The 23,225-nt window shown below is 35.5% G+C and overlaps 1 protein-coding gene across 24 annotated transcripts in view; it reads left to right on the top strand.

The window, feature by feature from the left end:
• LOC140730474 (neurexin-1) overlaps positions 1-23,225 on the top strand; it is a 1,634,325-nt gene that overhangs the window by 1,500,163 nt on the left and 110,937 nt on the right. For 22 of the 24 annotated variants that reach the window (XM_073050928.1, XM_073050924.1, XM_073050929.1 and 19 more), the window contains 2 exons: positions 12,881-12,970; positions 14,101-14,420. In XM_073050928.1, coding sequence (XP_072907029.1) covers positions 12,881-12,970; positions 14,101-14,420 — 410 coding nt within the window. The remainder of the gene's footprint in view (positions 1-12,880; positions 12,971-14,100; positions 14,421-23,225) is intronic. The other 2 variants (XM_073050940.1, XM_073050947.1) reach the window with 1 other exon arrangement.

Raw genomic sequence — 23,225 nt, 5'->3', positions numbered from 1 at the left:
TTTACTTAGTTGACAAACAATAAAAGGTATAATTCGAAAATGACTGTAATAAGCAGAGAAGTTTCATTTTATGCTGGAAAATAAAACACTATTTCCAGTAGTTTTTAAAAAAAATAATCAAACTATTAACGAATTGAATGGCACAATGATATGATACCAAATGTCAATTCCATTAAATCAACATTGTGACAGTTTGAAGGGTTTTGACAAAAGCTGTGTGAAGAAATGAAAGGAAATATCCTTCACTCGTTCATGATAAACTGCTCCACAAAATGTATGATTAACTCTGTTGCAGCAAGTAGCCATAATCTGATGTAAGGATTGAGGCATTCTGTTTTATTGTATTTAGGAAAATTAATGAGATTATAGTTTGTTTCATGTTATTTAAAAAACAAAGATTTAACTAGTATTAGATATTCCAACTCTGAGAAAATAAAAACAACAACAGACACAAAATGCTGGTGGAACACAGCAGGCTAGGCAGCATCTATAGGGAGAAGCGCTGTCTTAGGGTCTTGGCCCGAATCATCGACAGCGCTTCTCCCTATAGATGCTGCCTGGCCTGCTGTGTTCCACCAGCATTTTGTGTGTAGTGTTGTTTGAATTTCCAGCATCTGCAGATTTCCTTGTGTTTGCTCTGAGAAAATAAATGCCAGTTATCTATCTATGCCTCTCATGATCTGATAAATGTTTATCAAGTCTCCACTCAGTATTGACCAAAGACAGCTTACAAACTCAGAAACTTCTGAGGTTTTGGAAGGATCAGTAGGTCAGTGGATTGTTTAGTTGTTGTAAGGTTGGTGAACTGGATGGGATTGGGATCAGTGCTGTAATGGGAAGTGGTGTTGACAGTCTCACGGAATGCTGGTTTGTAATTACAGTAATTTGAACCAATCAAAGGAAAATTCTTGGTACCAAACCAGTACCTGATCAAGAAGTTTCCTTTTAATTTGTGCTATTATTGAGATCACAGGACTTTCTGTGACATCATTGCAAACAAGTTTGGATTTCCAAATTGGTATGATTTAACACTAGCATAATATCATTCCACTCAAAGACATAAAACACCAGTTTACAATTTTCAGGCCTACTTTTCATACCTTTATGACCAAAAGCAAAACAATATATATTTTTTAAAGAAAGGCATTTTTAAAAAGTTGCAAGCTATTGATGTGCATGTTGGAATTAAAATATAATATCTGATAAACATATTAGAGAATAAATTATGTAACCTTAATATGTTGGTACAGTCTTATGCATTGTTTGATGACCTACATACATGAACTATCTCTCGGTTGTTTTGAGAGGTAAATTGGTTCTTATCAGGTTACAGAATTTTAGAGAGAGCTAAAGCTAATTATTTTAACTGAATCAGATTGAGCGCATACTAAAGTAAAATGCTGCAGATGCTGAAAATATGAAATGGAAATAGAACATTCTCGGCATGTCTGTGCAGAGAAAATATAATAAATGAACAGTGATCTGAAGCATTTACTTTATGATTTTAATATGCAGAGACAGAGAATCTTTGTGAGCTAGATTAATAAATTTCAATAACTGAAATATGCAGTCAGTCACATTAAGTACAGTGAACACACGTGATTGATTTGAGACATTCATTAATAAGGTTGAATATTCAGATCACTGATAGTAGCTGAGGTATCCCTGGCAACAGTAAAAATCAACTGTGTTCTAGGTCATCATATTTCAGTGTTAAATACACAATGTGGATGAGAGGAGAGGTTAGGATGTATAAATCTGTATTGTGTTTTTCACTATTTTGTCACAGCCAGTACCTCCATTCACATATGATCTTGGCCAATTTGCTAAAGATTGGTTAGTTTGATCATATTCCTATTCAATTTCATTCAGCAAAAAACATAATTTAAAAATGAACACATATAGAACTGTAGGTAGTGATCTGTTTTTAAAATGCCAGCTCACACAATGGGGTACAAAATCTCATTTTGGCCGGTGTTCTGGGCTGTAACAAATCAAGCCTATCTGTAGAAATGAAAGCATCCCTACTATATTTCTGGATAATAGTCAAATCAAAGAGTCAATGGGAAATGTTAGCCCCAAATAGAAACAGAGAATGAGAAATGTTTCAGTCTTAAATCAGTTATACCCAACTAAGTGGTGGGAGATGGATTTCACAGGTTTACTGTACCCATTTAATTATCTGAAAGTTTTACAGTTTCAGATAATTAAATTATCTGAAACTGTAAATGTTATCTTTTCCTCACGTGTTATATAACTTATTTTGACATGAACGTTAATTCTATTGAAGGGAAGTAGCCTACTGCATAAAATTCAATCTGCATTTTTGCCCAAGGTATGAGACTGAATTAATTGCTTTAACATATAAAGTACAACTAAGTTCACCTTGAGTGGAAAAAATATGGCAGGAAGGCTGCAATTACTTTGTTTTCCTGGAAAAGGGGTTTTAAACTTGTTCTGTGAACTACTTAAAATATTGAAATCGGAAGAGAATTCCAGAAAATCCTTGTTTGACTAATAATTAATGCAAGCTTATAAACCAGCAAGGAAAGTTATTTAATAATAATTAGGCTAGAGATTTTGTACAAGATTAAAGTAGTTACTTTCATACAGTTAACTCTATATACTGTAAAAGCTCCATCTGCTTATCTGATAATAGGTTTCCAGAGCTTTCATCTATGTTGGTTGCTTAGATGTTCCAGCAAAAGAGAAACGGAACAACCAAATTCATGTCATGCAGCAGTCAATTTGTTGAGTTTCTTGAGTATACCTGCATGTTCAATGATAAAGGGGACATGAATGGCATTACTGAGTTCTGAGAACATTACTAATGAGTGCATGCATAGAAAACACAAGCACCATCTCCCAAGCAGAACATTGTTGGCAGATAAAGAGTAATTTGATTTCAAGCTTTGAAAGATGACTGCCGTTGCATTAAATAATTGCTTTCAAGTTAATATTGATCATTTCAGATGTAAATTGTAATTATGTATGTTGTTATTTCTTGGCACCAAATAACTTAAGATTATTTTTCATGGTTCTGAAAAGAAATAAAGGCAATGTCATGGACAGGCATGAAAAATAACTTATATTCTACTGACTTAGTAAACAACTGCAAATAGTGAAATTGTAAGTCAGCCAAAAACAAGTTCAGTTTACTCTATTTAAAACACAATTTCTCATTTTCTTTTTATTACTTAGCTAATTAGAAAAACATGCATTTCTAATAACACATTTCTATGATGTAGTTGGGGTGAGATTGAAAGAACTGCAAGAAGGTAATAAATATATAAGCTGGAGTAAAGTCTGTTTAAGGATATTAAACAACAGAGGTAAGTCCTGTGCCAAAGGAACTGCAATGATGAAAAAGCATGTACAAGAATCCAAGTTAACTTTGGCTGTCCTGAATAATAATATTAAATTTAATTAGCGTGCATACATGTGGAATCTCTTGTTTGTTTCTGCAGTCTATCACATGCTTATGGATTGTACCTTAGCCATTCATTTGATGGAAACTTGAACAGAAAAGTGCTCTTTGCCTCCCTGAAGTCCCTAGAGTTATGTAATCATGCATGTAGAAATCCAGATTAGTGTAGGCAATGAGCTTGATGCTTAATTCAAGCACTTTTCCAAAGATGGTTGGCCCTCAAGCATAGCTTGCACAGTGATCAGGCCACTGTGCAATGGAAAGATGAGAGAAAGCTCTTTTTTAGAGCTCAAATTGTGCAGCAGTGCCTTAGGTCCTACTTTATAAAACTGTTTCCTTCCTCCCGATTTTCTCACCTTCAGCCATTGCACTTTACCTCTACTGGACTTGAGATCTTCTGAGATCATTCTAAAAGATAAACTAGCAACCTTCTTCTGTATGAAAGATGCATTGGCTTTATGGGCGTGACCAATTTGCCTAGCATGCTGGTAAAGTGCAGAAGAAACTAAAGGAGTTCCTGTCATCATTTCAACTCTGCGATTCTTTCTCATGTCTGAGTTCATACCCAGACCGTGTAGCAGTGTCTGATTCTGGCAGTGTGAAGCAGAGTGCAAGTTTCAAGAGGAGTGCAGAGCAGAGAATGACTGCAACTCTGTTCCTTTGCATGACCCTTCCAAAGTCTGATTGGAGGAAAACACTGATAAACTTTTTATTTTTATTTTTAAGAAATACGGCTTGGAACAGGTCCTTCCAGCTCAATGAGCCACACTGCCCAGTAACCCACCTATTTAACCAGCCTAATTACAGGGTGGTTTTAACCTACTAACTAGTACGTCTTTGGACTGTGGAGGGAAACCAAAGAACCCAGAGGAAACTCACCTGTAATACAGGATATTCTTACAACAGACACTGGAACTGGACTAGACATAGAACTCCGACACCCCAAGGTGTAATTGTGTCACACTAACTCCAACACTACTATGGTGCCCTAATTGACCACGTGTTCTGATCTATGAATTGTGTAATTTAAAAAAGGAGATACAAGCAATGAAATGGAAGAATGTAACATTTAATTTTCAGTTTTTAAATATTTCATATTAATACTTCCTCATTGAGGGATAAGTGCATTAAAAATTTCTTTCATTTAATAACAAAATATACAAATAATGGTCAGTCAAGACTTTGGGAAGCTTAGGTTAGTCCTAACCTAGACATGTTACTGATTAAATGCATATATATAGAAATATTGTCCAGTTCCCAAGCCATGCATATGATGTAATAATGAAGCACAGCACTTCCTTATCGTTCCTAACACTGGAAATTCATTATTGAATCTTGCATTATGTTAATCCATTCTGAAGTATTCATACAGGCTGTGATACTTTGTTGATAGAAATTAAGGTGACAAAACAATTTCCATTTTGCATATTGTGTTTTCTCTGGGTGATGTACTATGTCGGGAATAAAATGTATGGACCTTCTTTCTGGAAGACATTTCTGTAGAAATAAAGGCCGTGTAATGCAGTAATGTTGCCAGTAGCAAGATTCAGTGCACATGAAAAGAAATTATCTTACTTCTTCATCAATATAATCAATATGTTTCAGAAATCAGTGATCATTTTGAGCACGTTTTGTCATCATCTTCCATTTCTTTTGTGCTATTCAAGTAACAGTCACGCAAAGGCCATTTAAGTGGTTAGCTAGTCTCGTCTTAGGTCAGTGATTTCAATGAATCAGGTCCATTAGATTTTACGCTCCAGAAACCTGTATGTTAGCTCTAACAACTAATGTAAATTTGTTTGACATTTTTATGATTTTGGATATGGTAGTATTGTATAAAATACCATGAAATATTGTAGAAAGCATGTTTATGCCTCCAGCTGTATTGTCACATGTCTCATTCATTTTGTAAAGTGGTGCCTCTAATGCTGAGAATGCTAGTGCTTTAATGATCAACACTTTTGTAGGAAGGACTGTCTTAGGGATAAAATATCATTGGCACTCTCTGCAAAAGCAAATGAATAGTAAACCACTCTAAATATTAGCAGTTTAAATTCCTTCACTACACATTTTGCCATTGGCATTGGCACAAGGAAAACAAGTGATCTGCAGCTTCAGTGCTCTGCTTCAGATTAAGTCAGAAAATATCCGCATATTTCATCTGGAATGCATGAAGATACAATTTTCCAATTGTCTCATGCAATTATTCTTTTATTTTCTAAATTACTTTTATTGTATTTGATCCAGAACTATTGAAATGTAAATATCCTAGTCTCATATAATTTGTGAGTACAGCCACTACCTGTGTTTCAGGATACAATGGTTAGAATGTACGGTCAGCAGCAGTATAGTGCAAAAACTGAAGACACTGTTAAAATAACAGCCACAAGATTTTTCATATTTGCCATGAGAAAATGCAATACTGGAATGTATTATTAAGGTTTCTTTTAAGTATTATAATATAAACTAACCTTAGAAGTTGATGCCAAAGAAATCTAAACCCCATTTCTTTAATTCGTGCAATAACAAATATTTGGGTAACTTTTTTTTCCAAATATACAATGGTCAATGTAATTGCGGCAAAGCACTTTGTACACCTGATCCAAAAGAACTCAGCTATTCTATTAACCTGCTGCATTTTATTGACAATTTGAAATTAACCATCCCAGTTCAATAAATTCTTAAAGGAAGAATGCAATTTGTAATTTTCACACCATCAAAATCTTCATAACTTTCTGATCATCAATTAAATTTTTCATATACCAGCAGAATATTTGGCTGTCTGAAAATTATCCAGATCTGGAGAATATGCTGCTGAGTCGAACTTATTTTAATTGTTATTTTTCATTTATAATGCATAAAGTCCTAGTTTTCTAAAGCTTTGGTGACACTTCCTGTTGAAAGTTTGTCTTTTCACTGTTGGCTTTTTTAATTTTCTCAGATATCACCGGTATTCAGAAGAAGGGAAGGAAGATATTTATTTGGAAATCAAAATCCCTGAGAGGATTTATAGTAAACTAATCTTAAAATACCAGAGAGGAATAATAATATATTAATCCTACTCTTTTAACAGAGGCACTATGTGTAATTGATTAATCCATTACAAATATTGCAAACTCTTTTAAAATTAAAAGTCAACCTTGAAATTTTGGGGCTGGGTTTCAGTAGATGCTGCGAAGCTTTGCTCAGCCCCATATCAATCAAACCAATGCAGAAGATTCGTTTTTGAGTACAATTGATATCATCTTTAAAAAATATTTTGCTGGATCCCACCCCTACATACAGCCCTGGGATTGGATCCAGACTGAAATAATCTTTATTGTGGATTTACAACTGTGTTTGTTTGCAGAGCGTAAGGAAGTGCCCTAAATTAAGCTGTTTTTTTTTAAAGTGTAAAGAAACTAACAAGCAGCTTTAAAAAAGGAACTGCATACAGTACACGATTGTAACTAGTAAATCTCAACTTTTTTAAAGTTTTCTTAAATTATATAAAATCAAGTTTTTCACACACGGAGGACCAAACACTGACATTATTTTTCATCATGAATCCATTTCTGGATGTATGAATCTGACTGCATAAACGTACCTCCCATAAACATATAATATTTTTAAATGCATTCTGAAACATTGTCTAGTTACACCAGACTTTGTGAGAATTTAGATTTCCTATTGGACATCCAATAGGAAATATAGTTCTCAAAACTAGTATGTTTTTTGCCCTGAAGCAAAAACTCATGGCCAAATGTGGTCCTGAAAATGAAAGAAGAAAAGCTGAGATTTTTCTTTAACAAGTATGAAACAGAACAATCCAGTGTTACTTTGTATTCACTTGCATTTAGCCAGTATCATTGTTATTTTTAATATATGTATATACTGCATAAATAAAACTCACCATATAAAGACTGAAATTAAGGAGGGTAGTAATGCTTGGGTATTTGTGCCTTTGAGTCATTATTTACAAGATCTGTTTACATATCTGACCAATAGCACAGAATAAAATGTATAATCTTTAAATTGTGCAATTTGTAATTGATTATTCTTGGATAATAAAATGACTCACAGGCACAAATATACAAATTGAAATGCCACTCTTTAGTGCAGTGAAAAAGACTAAAGTACTTGTTTTGCCACAGGCTCATTCAGTTAGCTGAGTTGTGACACGTAACAGATTTTATCTTCTGAATGCCATTTTCCATCAAATCTGATGCCTATGGCTTTGAGCTTGCAAGCTCTCATCTAAACAATGACCTCCCTTCTATTGTTCCAGTTGGTTGACTTCAAACCATACATAATTCTCAGGGAATGTGATGACACTTCTCTACCCTGCACAGTTTGATAGAAGTGACAGATGGTGTGGTCATTTCTACTCAGAACCGTTGCATATCATATACGAATAGCTGGAGTTTAGTTCTGTATTTATCCTTACAATAAAGTTGTTTAAAATAAATAGTGAATTGAATTGAAAGTCCAGTTGAATACTGAAATGTGGATCTTTTTATTTTACCATCAAATGCTGTCAAATTAGAATTGTAAAACGTACAGTTTGAAAGGTGTATCGAAAATGACATTACAGATCAGTTATCATAGAACTATGATTATAGGTGAAGAGTAGAGAGGCAATCCAGTGCACAATTATAAACTAAATGTTGCAACAGTATAAATTTACTTAATCATACAGAAGAAAGTAATAGTTTTTGACTATGTGCAATGTGTTACTGATCAGAATAAACATTTATGCATGCAATTTTGTTGACTTGATGCCAATGGAAGCACTGCTATTTAGTCTTCTAAATTGAGCTAAGTCTCTAATTGTTTGCTCGTGGAATTGAACTCAAAAGTTCTGGACATAGCTTTCCACTGATGGGGATTGCAGAGTTCATAAAGGGAAAGTGATCAACTTATTCATTTTGCTTTGTAAAATTTATACTCATTTGTGGTTTTTAATAAATAACTTTAAACTTTTTCATTATTTATTGAATTTTAATTTATTGTAAAATGTTTCAGAATGGCAGCATTCTGAAGATTGTCCTTCAGCACTTGGACGAGGTAATGAGAGAATTTGGGCGGTGGTTCTGTATGGCTGATGAGGATAGCAGGTTCTGGCTGAACTGCTTGCACTGGTTCAGTTCAAATAGGAGTATAGGTCAAAATATTTGTGATGTAGCAAGTGAGAGATTTTCTGACATTTACATTAATTCACTGCAGTTTGTGGGGGGCTGTGGGGAAGAAAAGGATTGTTGTGAAAACAGAGAGCTCTTGAAGTTAAGACCTGGACGCTATGGAAATTTACATTTGTTATTCTTCATTAGCTGCCTTTTGCTATAGTTTAGTAAATATATAAACAATACAGAAATTATTAGGGAATCTCCATTCTTTACTCGCTCTACCTCAATCTTCCTTCATAAAAATCAATCTTATATTTTTGTAAACAATGATAAAACAGACAAAATGCAAAATATTAACATTTTAAATGGTTTTAAACCAAGAATGGCAGGTCTCAAGACAAATAGTACACCCTTGTTAACTCCATATTAAATTCCAACAGAATAGCCTTAAATGTTATGATATTATGACTTTAGAACAATCTTTAACCAGAGGTTTTTATTTAAACTCCTCAAATGTCTTTAAAATATCAATATTGAAAAATTGACAGGAAGCTTCTCAGTAAATTGAAACAGGACCACAGAAGCTATATGAGGTGATTTATGATATTCAACCCACCTTGCTGTCATTTTAGGTGTTCAAAATGATTACAATATTTTATAGAACAAACAAATTAATTAATGAAATCATAAGGACAAGGGATTCTGCAGCTGCTGGAAATCCAAAGCAACGTACACAAAATGTTGGGCGAACTCAGCAGGTCAGGCAGTATCCACAGAAATGAATAAACTGATGACATTTTGGACCGAGACCCTTATTATTGCTCCATGGTATCTCAGTGAAATTATTAAGCTATGTTTTCATGATAATAAATATTAAGTCTGAGGATTACATTTTCATATACGTAATAGGGTATTTTGTACACTGGGGTGTTCTAAAGGCATGATTTTTTCTCTTTGATGTTGTTCTTCAAAGTTTTAACCAACAGTAGAAGCATATTCTGGATTTGGTAAAAATGCCAAGCCATTTGTTTCCACTGGCATTGAAAAATCTTTGAATGTTGAGAAGAATGATTTATCATGGAATACTTTAGCCAGTAGAGCTAAATGTCACAAACCTGCTGGAAGGATGTGAAAGCTTTAGAGATAGTGCGGAAGATGCTGCCTGGATTATAGAATATGAAGCAAGGTTGATCAAGCTAGGACTTTTTTATTTTGGAGTGAAGGAAAATGAGAGGCAATATGGTGGACAACATTATGAGAGGCACAGACGAGAGTGGATAGTCAGCACTTTTTTTCCCAGGTAGTAAAGTGGGAGGAGGAAAGTTTAGAGGAGATGTCAGAGATAGTATATTTTTACAGAGTGCTAGGTGCCTAGGATGTATGGCCAGAGGTGGTAGTGGACGGAAGTGATTCATTGATTGTGGAGTAGTTTTATATATGCTGGTGCAATATGATGGGCCAATAGCCTCATATTGTATTCTATTTTTGATATAAATTTTAAATAACTTGAAGTTAATATATTATTATGCTTCTTCCCCATTTATTTTCCAAATGATTTCTAATAGTTTACAGTAAGTATTGCCTTAAAGTTTGCTTCCAGGGTGCATAAAAGAGAGCAATATTACCATTTAGTGAGATTTTTCCTGTCTTCACCTGATATTTCTTAATGGATATCTAGTCCTACTGAGAGCCACAATCTAAATCTGTATGTTGCTATTAATTCTGTGGAGTGGTATCATGAAGTATCTATCTGATGCACTATAGGACGATAAGAAGACGATCCTCTCATTCCAATTAGCCTGGTGAATCTCTTTTGGGCAGCCTCTAATTCTGGTAAAATTTTTAAAATGAAAATTGTAGTCACAATTATTTGAAGAATAAAATTGAGGTGTCCACTGAAATAGATGCTATAAGACTTCCAAATTTTCATAGCTTATCTGATCTTCTTGATTACAGCCTAAGAAACATCCATCTGTACTTACTATGCAGTACTTTAAATTGTACTTGCATTTCTATTACATAAACTACTGTCTATTATAGTGACATGTCATTTTCAGACTGCATAGTAAATGTTAGCGGATTCTCTTACAATACATTAAATTTTACACTATTGATGATGCAACATGCAATGATAGAACAAGCACTGAGAATGACAGTGATGATTGACATTAGTTAGATCTGGCATGGAAAGAGAATAATTAGAGCAAAATAGTAAAGAAAAAGGGCATTTGTTAAGGTAGAACATATGCTTTGGCTTTATTTTAGTTATTTTCTTCTGTTGCTTCAACAACTTATCATCTCTCTCCTTCATTGCCTTTCAATAATGATACTGCTGGTTCATGTCAAATGACTGACACCTTTATTTGAGAGAGGGCAAAACAGAATTAGATTTCAGTAGTGACAATATAATACACTGGGGAAAGCAAAAACACACAGCCGTTGGCTTGACATAGCTAGTCTATTCCATCTGACCCACAGATATGAAGATATGATTAAGATTTCTTTTCTCACTGCTTCTTCTCAATTCCGCTGCCAATTTTAGTTCTGATTCAAAGGTTTGACCTTTCACTTTTCACTGCTTTCTCAGAATGTGTTAAATTACTGTTATTCCCTTGAAGTCTACCTGTTCATACAGAATTAATATACTACAATGTGACAAAATATTGTCTGTTCAGTGAAAGAATGGAGGTGTGAGGAATTCAATCAGCAAGGGCAATGTCATTCCACAGCCTCTGGATGATCATCTTTTATCCAAACCAAATCTTTTTCAAGTCATCTTCCATTGAAGTAGCAAACAGATTTCATGGCAGAAACCTGAAAGCCTATGTACCATAATAGATGAGGTATGTCACTCAGATAAAGCAATATAGACTTTGACAACTGTGGTGTGAAAAACTGTGGATTTCTCAGGTGTTTCCTGGAGTAGTTTAGAAATAGAAAAATAGACTTCACAGGCATTCACAAAACATTAAAAAGGAAACAGTAACTAAGCATAAATATGCATTCTTTCTCACAAACTACTTTGAGTTATTTTAATAATTCTAGCATATTCTGGAAAAGCCGTATTTTTTTCTGATTGAAGTCTTGACTCATTTCAAGAAAGTAATCTTGAAACTTATATATGATAAATATACATAATCCAGAGATTTAGTGTCATGTGGCAGGCATTTTTTCCCTGTTTAGTTATTTTTAATTTGAAAGGAATTAATGAATTGTATCTCAGTTGCAGCTACTCATTAGGTGTCCCAGCATTGAAGTGGCCAGCTTGAGGGAATATCATAATCCTTCATGATTACTTATTAAAAATTGACCAATCAATTCATATTGGGTAGTTGGCCAATATTTTGCCATGATCTACAGTCCTGAGGGACTTGAGAAGAAATTTTGAAAACTTCATATAGTATCATTTTAATGGAATAGCAAAGTCATGTAGCAATGTGTACGTGTGTGTGTGTGTGTGTGTGTGTGTGTGTGTGTGTTGTCTCTGTAGAATAAATGCAGATATAGCAAATAAAACTTAATTTCAGAATCATTTGAATTGTAGAAATTAATTCAGCAAGAAGTAACCAAAACCATTTCAATTACTTTACTGTATTTTTTAATTAATCAGTTGCATAATGTCAACTGGGAAAGAAATGGATCATTAAATTTACAGATGCTTTTGTCAAAGCCTCATTTACCTTATATTAAAATCAGTATTGCTATCTACACTTATGTTTTGTGCAGTATTTATTGGAGCACTATAGTTTTGTATTGTTGATAATAAGTTTAATGAATTTTAAGAATTATTAGAAACCATTTTACCACCTTATGCTTTTCAAGTTTGAATTATGTATTTTTTTTAAATTTTAGAATACAAAAGAAAAATTAATATGAGCTCTGTGTTAAGGCATGGAAAGAAAGTGCATGTCACAGGCATTAAGTTTTTATAGTTTTTTGTTACAAGACTAACATGAAGAAGAGTTACAGTGAACACAAATAAATCAGACAATTGAATCAAGATTTAACTAGATAATATGGGCTCTCTTCAAAACTAGCAGTCAGATGAATATTTTTGTAAAGTTGTTATATGATATGATTTAATTTGTTGTTTTCGGTTTGTCTATAATATAACTTCAATAACTTAGGAGGTGATGCAGCTTTCTAATTCTTAATTAATACAATAATTTTGTTTGCTAAAAAAATAACTGCCTGAAAAATTTGAAACTTGAAATGTTGTAGATAGCATTTCTTAAACTACCAAATTCAAAATTCATGTGACAACTGTATAGCTCAAGATTTAAGTATTAACCTTTAACCTTTGACGTTACAGATTTTAACCAATGAAATGTCTCTTTAAACTTTAAAGGAAACAATGATAACGAACGCCTGGCGATTGCTAGACAGCGAATCCCATATCGACTTGGTCGAGTAGTTGATGATTGGCTACTCGACAAAGGTAAAAACATTGATTAAAACTTCAAATAAAAAATAATTTGAACATAACCAAGTAGTGTTGGATTGTAACACTAATAAACTTAAAATATAAATTGCCAGTAAAATTAAATAAAACACAATGTTTTAAACAATAGTTAGAATTATTGCATTGCGTGTTGAAAAATTATTTTCCCATTATGAAATATCAACAGTTTAATAAGGATACCCCATTAACTTAAGGTTAAAGGGACTGTTAAATATAGTTTTCTAATTGTGATCAATGTACAACATTAATCCTAGACATTTAACAAACAGTAATAAATCCTGTTCAGAATATGTTTACTATGTCTAAATTTAATCATTAAAGGATGTACAATTAGCAGTGATCCATGTTTACATTTCTGCAACAACGTCCTTTTAAACTATATATAACTTAAATAGTGCAACATGTGAATTGGAAAGAAGATCTGAAGTCCCTTTAACGTTTATTTCAAACATTTGAAGGAATTATAGTATGAAAAGAAGTTAACAATAAAAACTGACATTTGCTGCATGCTTTTGCTGTGCTAAAACTGAACCCTTTAAACAGATAATAAATGATTTTTGTCACAAATCAAGAAGTGATACTGTTGAAAAGGTTTGTTCTGTTGGAGTGAAATGTTTCACCTAATTATCTCATTTTATGTGTCTCTTGTAAGTTCACATCTGCATTGCTGGTTTTGTTTTTTTAAAATTTTGAACCAAAGGTAGGCTTGCTGGAAGGCAATCAAACATTCTCATATGCTCTTACAACGTGTATTGTTTTTGTGAAGCAACTGTATTGTTATACCTGTATGTTTGTACTCCAAATTCCATAAAAATTGCATTGGAAAGAATGCTGTGCCAAGGTAAATAGAAAGAAGCAGATCTGATTGCCCTTTAAGCAACCAAAATAATTCAGTTAATCCAAGAGAATATTTACTGAAGTTCTACATTTTTCATATATTCCATCAGAGCAATAAATTACTCTTCATAGTATTTTTAAGTAATTTATTGCAGTCCTTAATCATCTCATAAATTATTTGTTACTTCACATAAATGTAAAATAAAATTCCTAATTTAATTAAGTCCACATTCAACATTTTCCCTATATATGTAACGATGTTTCCACAGGACGACAGCTTACAATCTTCAATAGCCAAGCAACTATAAAAATTGGTGGCAAGGATAAAGATCGTCCATTCCAGGGTCAGCTAACTGGCCTGTACTACAATGGCTTGAAGGTGCTTAATATGGCCGCTGAAAATGACCCAAATATCAGAATAGAAGGAAACGTGAGATTAGTAGGGGAAGTGTCTTCGATGACAACAGAAACAACAACCACATCAAAACCACATGAAGTATCAACTACCATCATGGAAACTACAACCACAATGGCCACTACCACCACCAGGAAGGGGAGGTCAACAACCACGAGAGACATTATGACTCAGGTAATTAATTATGAGTTTTTGCTTGATTTCTGATTTTGTATGAAAATAAGGATCTTTCAGCATATGTTTTGTTGTAAGGATCAAGGAAAGTTTCAGTGTGAAAATTCTGTGCAATCATAATATAGAATGAAAATTTCTGTGAAGTCATAATCAAGAGTAAATGCTTCTTATTTAAGCATAGCTTTAAACGTCAGGTGGTGCTTCCATCATTTTGTAATGTGTTGGCCTCTGAGAGAGTATGAGCTGATTGTATCAGCTTCAATTATTGATGTTTGATATCAAGTGAATAGTCCTCTTTGAAGATGTGAGTTAAATTTCAACCAACCCTTAAAATCATGTCAAATTAACAATGAGCAAGAGATGAAAACTGGAATAGGTCAAGCAACCTTCACCTACTCAACTATTTAGTCAGATTTTGATCTTGAATGAGCTCATGCCTCCTATTCACTTTCCATGGTATGGCTGAAGTTCACCTTGCTGCATTGTTCTTTGTAATTAGGACATTTGAGTAGGGATATTGGCCTGAGTGATGTTGTTGATATTTGATAGCAGGTGGATTTGGAGGATCTTGTGAAAACAAAATATTAGTTGTTCCTCTCTAATGCTTTGAGGTGGTTCCTGTAAGTGATCAATGGGTCAGAAGCAAAGGAAACAATAGAGACTACCACTGCCTGATAGACTGTGGTCTTTGTGCCACATTTGTGGTCTTGATCATTGTTGTGCATGTGATATTTTAGTAATATTTGAGCAATATAGTAATTATATTGTTTCAGTAAGCATTCTTTATTTCCTTAAATAATTCATTATGGATTATATGTAAAATACGTGAATTGCATACGTCAAAATGCTACCATGTCAAACGTATGCGCCTCACTTAAAGTAAAAACAAAATTAAGACGCATTCTTGGATTCCTGTTTTTTTTTTCTTGCAATTAGTTTAATGTTTTGGAGCTACAAAACATAGCGGTGGTGACGAGTTATTTTCTAAATGAACCAGGGATGACTAGTCCTGTTGAAACATAGCAACACATTCAAATTAAAAAAAAAACACCTGTGAGAAATAGTTGAGTAAAAAATAAAGAGTGCAGCCCATGCTCTTTGGAAAAATGGAAGTTTGGATTTAATAAAGGCAGCAAACAGATAAACTCAACTGTTCATAAACCGGATGATAATAATCTTATATAAAAATAGGAGAAATCGCTGGCTATATTGAAAAGAGTAATGCATATGATTACTCAAGAGACAACTTGGATTTTGTATACTGAATGGATTGGGCAAATGAAATAGCTGATGAGGAGAATGTGCCAATTTTGCTGAGTGCATAGCTTTTAAATGAATATAGTTTGAGGAGAAGTTTGACTGCTCACCAAACCAACTGAAATGAGCTTTCCTGATATTGTGAAAGTAATGCAGGAACAATTAGAACTGAAAACATTGTTGATTGCAGAATATTTTAGGTTTCATAAGCAGAAGCAAAAGGTAGTCCACTTCAGTGAATGGTGGCTGAATTGTAGAAGTTGTTTGAGCATTGAGAGTTCTGTAATGGGCTTAATAATGCATTGAGAGACCATTTAGTTTGTGGAATCTTATAAGAAAGCATTCAAAAACAGCTCCTAACTGAAGCATAGCTTACCTTTAAAGTAGCAGTTGAAATAGCTGTATCAATGCAAACAGCAGACAGACACAATTGAGTTGCAGTGGGGAATGAAAGTGAGCATGAATGAAATTGTAATGATTAACTTGGCTGGCAGAAAAAACTTCTGTTTCCATTGTGGCAGGGGCTCACATACACCATACCAATGCAGATTTAAAGGCAAAACTTACAGAAAAAGCAACAAGACTCATACAAAGACCATGTCGGGCAGACTAAAATAAATGGACAGCTCAGGAAGAGAAAAAAGATGAAAAGTCAAGTTGCAATTTCAAAAAGAGCATTAATCTTCATGTTGTTGATGAAAAAATGATAACGATGAGAGTAACACAGAGAACTGTGTAGGCTTGAGATTTACAATGTGAAAATTATCAATAGACGAGCAATATGGCTTGCCTTAGAGGTGAGTGCCAAAGTAATTAAAGATGGAATTGGAAACTGGTTCAGCTGTTTCAGTCATTCCAGAAAATGAGTTTGAGTGGCATTCCAAAGATTTTGACTGAAGTCTGCAGATATCCAAGAAGACCTTATACTGGAGAAAAGCTCATTTCTGTGGTAATGACATTTGTAACAGTGAAATACAAAAACCAATAAGCCACAATGAACTTGTGGCTCGTGTGTGGTTTAAAAAAACAGGAGGACTACTAATATTGGGACATGAGTGGCTGAGACAATTACAACTTGATTGGAGATCCATCCCTTGAGATCCATACATGCTGCATCCTCTGTAATAGAGTCAACTGAAACTAAATTAAGAAAATTACTGGATGATGCCACAGTAGTGTTCAAGAATGGCACTTGAAAACTCAACCATCTCAAGGGTAAACAGTGTTAAAGGAACATGCCACACCCAAGTTTTACAAAGCCCGTCTGGTTGCTTATACTATCCATGATAAAATAGCCAGTAAGCTAGATTGACTGAAGGCTGAAGGAATTCTTCCCAAGGTTTAATGGAGCCCATAAACAGTGCTAATGTTCCCAATAGCAAAGAAGAATGGGTCCATCAGGATCTGTGATGATCTTAAAGTCACTCTCAATTCAGTACTGAAGTAGATCAATGCCCCCTGCCCAGGAGAGAGGTTATCTTTGCAGTACCTTTCTTGAGGGGAGCACTTAAACCAAGTGGATTTAGCTGAGTCACAGCTACCAACGGAGACGGAAGGAGAGTCCAAAGTGTTTCGGACTATAAATACTCACAAAGGGTTTTGTCTCTATAATAGGCATCTGCACTTTCAGTCCACAGGAAGCTATGGACCAGATGGTGCAAAGCTGTTTAGTGTTACCTGGATGACATCATTGTTACCAGTAAAGATGACAAAGAACATCTCCAAAATCTCAAAACAGTGTTAAAAAGATTAGAAGATTATGGACTCACAGCATGACATAGCAAGCGTGAATTCTTTAAACCAAGCATCTTTTACTTTGGTCACACTATTGATGCATAGGGATTATACAAGTGCGCTGTGAAAATTTAAGCAGTGGTGGATGCTGGCAGGCCAAAGGGCATATCACAGTTGTGGTCCTTCTGTAGTATTTGTCAGTTACTATACCAGGTTCTTGCCAGATGTGGCTACTGTGCTCCGCCCCGTTTACACATGACTACAGGTCAAAAAGAAATGGCAAGGTGAGATGGTTTTCTAAAAGGTGATAGAAATGGTGACATCAGACACTGTACTCATGCATCACAGAGCAGCAGAGAAACAGATCCATCAGCCCATCCAATCCATGCCGAACCATTTAAACCCCTTCATCTCAGCGACCTACACACAGAGCATAGCCCTCCATACTGCTCTTGTCCATGGTCCTGTTCAAACTTCTCTTGAACATTGAAAGTGTAGTCATCAATTGCACTGGCAGCTTGCTCCACACTCTCACCTGAAGTTTCCCCTCATATTCCCCATAAACATTTCACCTTTCACCTTAAATCCATAACCTCTAGTTGTCATTCCAACCAACCTCAGTGGAGAAGCCTGTTTGCATTTATCCTATTTATACTCCCCATAGTTTTGTATACCTCTATCAAATCTCCCCTCAATCTTCTGAGTTCCAGGGAATAAAGTTCTAACCTATTCAATCTTTCCTTATAAGTCAAGTCTTCCATTTTTGTCTTTGCACTAGTATTTTTGATTTTGCTATTCAGTTTACATGTATACACATACTGTAATTTATTTAATCTGCATTTATCATACATTGCATTGCACTGCTGCCCGATGTTAACAACTTTCATGACATATGCTAGTGATATTAAACCTGATTCTGATTCTGTCCTGCAACATTCTTGTAAGTTTTCTCTGCAAGCTCTCAAACCTATTTACATCTTTCTTGGTAGGTAGATGAACAAAACTACACACTATATTCCAAATTAGGCCTCACCAAGGTCTTTTACAACTTCAACATCCCAACTCCTGTACTCAGGGCTTTGATCTACGAAGGCCACTGTGCCAAAAGATTTAACAACCCTATCTACTTGTGATGCCACTTTCGATGAATTATGGACCTGTATTCCCAGATTCCTTTGTTCTACTGCACTCCTCGGTGCCTGACTGTTCAATGTATAAGACCCCTACCCTGGTTTGTCCTCCCAAAGAGCAGCACTTTTCTGCATTAAATTCCATCTGCCATTTGTCAGCCCATTTTTCCAGCTGGTTCAGATTCCACTGCAAGGTTTGATAATCTTCCTCGCTGTCCACTACACCATCAATGTTGGTGCGATACACAAATTTGTTGATCCAGTTAACCACATTATTATCTAGATTGTTGATATAGATTACAAACAACAACGGACCCAGCACTGACCTCGTGCCACTCCACAAATCACAAGCCTCCAGTCATAGAACCAACCATCTACTATCATTCTCTGGTTTTTCTTGAAAAGCCAATGTCTAATCCAATTTCCTACCTCATTTGAATGCCAAGCGACTGGACCTTCTTAACCCCCACCCATGCGGGATTTTGTCAAATGCCTTGCCAAAGTCATGTAGACAACGTTCACTCACTGCCTTGCCTTCATCACCTTTCCTGGTAACATCTTCAATAAACTCTATAAGATTGGTTAGACACAGCCTACCATGCACCAAGCCACGCTGAGTAATCCCTGTCTATCCACATACTCATGTAGCCATTGTCTTAGAATGCCTTCCAGTAGCTTTGCCACTACTGATATCAGGCTCACCACCCTATAATTTCCTGGTTTATGCTTAGGGCCTTTCTTAAACAAGAGAACAACATTAACTATCTTCCAATTCTTCGGTACCCCACCTTTCACTAAGGGTGTTTTAAATATCTCTGCTAGGGCCCCAGCAATTTCTGTACTTGCCTCCCCCAAGGTCCAAGGAAACACCTGTCAGACTCCGGGGATATATCCACCTTGAGCAGCTTCAGGACCGCCAACACCTCCTCCTCTGTAATCCATAATCTCTCTGCTGCTCTGCCTCATATCTATTGACTCTGTGTCCATCTCCTGAGAAAATACAAATGCAAAAATCCATGTAAGATCTCCTCCATCTCTTTTGGCTCCACACATGGATTACCATTCTGATCTTCCAGATGACCAATTTTGTCCTTTGCTATTCTTTTACACTAAACATATCTGTAGCAGCCCTTAGGATTCTCCTTCACCTTACCTGCCTTTTCCTGCTATGCACCTCCATTTTTTTTTAACCAGGGCCTCAATATCTCTCGAAAACCAAGGTCCTCTAAACCTCTTATCCTTACTTTTTTATTCTGACAGGCGCATATAAGCTTTGTACTTTCAAAATTTCACTTTTAAAGGCCTCCCACTTACCAAGTACATCTTTACCAGAAAGCAGCCTGTCCCATTCCACAACTGCCAGATCCTTCTGACACCATCAAAATTGCTTTTTCTCCAATTTGGAATCTTAAGCCAAGGATCAGACCTATCCCTTTCCATAAATACCTTGAAATGCATGACATTATGATCAATAGATGCAAAGTGTTCCCTTACACAAACTTCTGTCACTTGTCCTATCTCATTCCTGAATAGGAGAATGATATTGCACACTTTCTCATTGGAACATCTATGTATTGATTAAGGAAACTTCCCTGAACACATTTGCCAAACTCTAAGCCCTCCAGTCCTTTTACAGTATAGGAGTCCCACCCAGTCAATATGTCAAAAGTTAAAATCAACCAATATCACAACCTTGTGTTTCTTGCAACAGTATGTAATCTCTCCACAATTTTTTTTTCTTAAAATCATGCAGACTGTTGCATGGTCCATAATATAATCCCATTAAATTTGGTTCACCCCAAATTATGACCCGTCAACCACCAGGGTCCTGAGCCAGCATAGGTCACTTCACTCAACTCAATACTAAACTGATTCTATCACCTATGGACTTACTTTCAAGCTTGGTCCACTATAAAATATGATCATAGCTAACATACTACAGGCCACATCTCTACCTGGTTATTAACTGTCTCCACTAATGATGCCTGAACTGCTCAATACTCCATCTTATTATACACTTCCTTCCTGCTTATCAAACATTTGTTAATATAATACTGCCCATAACCTTCTTACCTGTAGTGGATAATTTTTACTCATGGATTTTTTTTAATTTCTCCATAGAATCTATATTAGTTTAGAGTTCTAATTTTTAAAAAAAAACTTCTATTGTTTGTACATTGAAAAAATGTTTTAATGTAATTTCCTAATCTACTATTTGCCAATATGATTTAGTTAATGGAATTAATGGCTTTGTGACAAAATTTGTGAATGATATGAAGATAGGTGGATGGGTAGGTAGTGCTGAGGAAGCAATGCAATTGCAGCAGGACATATACAAATTGGAAGAATGGGCAAAAATATGGCAGATAGAACACAGGGTTGGGAAATGTATAAAAATGCATTTTGGCAAAAGAAACAATAGTATGAACTATCATCTAAATGGGGAGAAGGTTCAAACATCAGAGGTTCAGAGGGATTTTGGGCCTTCGTGCAAGACTCCCAAAAGGTTAATTTACAGGTTGAGTCTGTGGTAAAGAAGGCAAATGCAACATTGGCATTTATTTCAAGGGGAATACAATATAAATGCAAGGAAGTGACACTGAGGGTTTATAAGACCATAAGACATAGGAGCAGAATTAGGTCATCTGGCACATTGAGTCTGCTCTGCCATTCAATCATGGCTGATCCTTTTTTTCTCGTCCTCAATCCCAGTTCCTGGCCTTCTCCCTGTAACCTTTGATGCCATGTCCAGTCAAGTACCTATCCATCTCTGCCTTAAGTACACCCAACGACCTGGCCTCCACAGCTGCATGTCGCAACAAATTCCACAAATTCACCACCCTCTGGCTAAAGAAAATTCTCCACATCTCTGTTTTGAAAGAGCGCCCCTCTATCCGGAGCGCCCCTGTGTCCTCTTGTCCTGAACTCTCCCACCATGGGAAACATCCTTTCCACATCCACTCTGTATGGGCCTTTCAACATTCAAAAGTTTTCAATAAGATCCCCCCTCATCCTTTTGAATTCCAGCGAGTATAGGTCCAGAGTCATCAAACATTCCTCGTATGATAACCATTTTATTCCTGGAATTATCCTTGTGAACCTCCTTACTAGTCAGGAGACTAGTAAAATACTAGTCAGGCCTCACCTGGGAGCATTGTCGACAGTTTTGGGATTCCATATCTCAGAGAGGATGTGTTGTCATTGGAGAGAGTCTAGAGAAGTTTCATGAGGATGATTCTGGGATTAACATATGAGGAATGTTTGGCAGCTTTGAGCCTGTACTCATTGGAATTTAGATGAATGCAGGGGATGTCATTGAAGTCTAAAGAATGTTGAAAGGACTAGGTAGGATGGATGTGGAGAGAATGTATCCTATGGTGGGGGTATCCAGAACTAGAGGGCCCAGCCTCAAAATTGAGGGGTGACCTTTTAGAACGGAGGTAAGGAGGAACTTTTTTTAGCCAGAGAGTAGTGAATCTGTAGAACGCTCTGCAACAGACTTTGGTAGAGGCCATGTCCGTGGGTATATTTAAGGCAGAAGTTGATAGATTCCTGATCAGTCAGGGTATCAAAGGATATTGCAAGAAGGCAGCTGTATGGGGTTGACTGGGATCCGGGATCAGCCATGATGGAATGGCGGAGCAAACTTGATTGGCTGAATGGCCAAGTTCTGCTCCTATGTCTTATGGTCTTATGGTCTTGATATATTGCTGGCACCCATACACTTGCCCTGAATTAAGTTCAACACTTTCATTGTAGTCATGCCTATGTTTTCCTTGGGTTGCATAGATTCCTTCCTCGAAATGGTACCTTATCATGATATCATTAACTAAGCTAATCTCATTACTTAAGATAATACCTAAGAGAGTTTGGTCCCTAGTTGAAAATGTATAATCTGAGGAAATTTGGAAGATATGGGAGATGGTGGAAAATACATCAGTTTGGTTACGCAACAGACTTGAAAACTAGGAAAATAAATTTTCTTAGGAAGAACAAAACTAAAAATATAACTCATAGCAACTAGTTGGATGCTTTGTCAAATGCTTCAGATCATATTATATTCTTGCCACAGATTGCTGAAAATGTGTATTGATGCTAGCTGGCTAACATCCTTTGAACATCAGTTTCAATGTGCTACCTTAATTTCATTTGAAGACAAGGGAAGAACTAAAAAGAATAAATAGATACAGAAATGAATAAAACTAATGAAAATGGATTTAGAGAACTAAATCCAGAAACAATGAAAGAGCTAAATAAATAGCATATAAAATATTTATATTCCACAATTTCATTGTTTGTGTTCTGAATTTCTGTAATATGGAACACTTCAGTACCATTGAGTACCTCATTAACATAATGAATTATCTATCTTAAATGTTTGTGACAACTTGGTACTAATGATGAAAATCTATGATTTAATGAGATTTTAGAGTGAGATGATCTTTTTTTGGTTATGATGAGGTAAGCATTACGATAATCCTAAAATGCTGCTACTTTAGCACACTAGGAACAATGACTGCCCAGGGTTCATCATATTTCTTGATCCACATTTTCCAATTATAGATGGATTGCTGCTGTACAAGTATGAATTCTCATGCACTTACAGTTGATATGTTTTTAATGGTGAGGAGGCTGAGCAAATAAACCCAATCTGAGGCAAGTCAATTAAAAATTGAATTTGAAG

The sequence above is a fragment of the Hemitrygon akajei genome, chromosome 7 (genome assembly GCF_048418815.1).
Source record: "Hemitrygon akajei chromosome 7, sHemAka1.3, whole genome shotgun sequence".
NCBI classification, from domain to species: Eukaryota; Metazoa; Chordata; class Chondrichthyes; order Myliobatiformes; family Dasyatidae; genus Hemitrygon; species Hemitrygon akajei.
The sequence above is the reverse complement of the archived record's forward strand: the minus strand, read 5'-3'. Positions and strand labels throughout refer to the sequence as shown.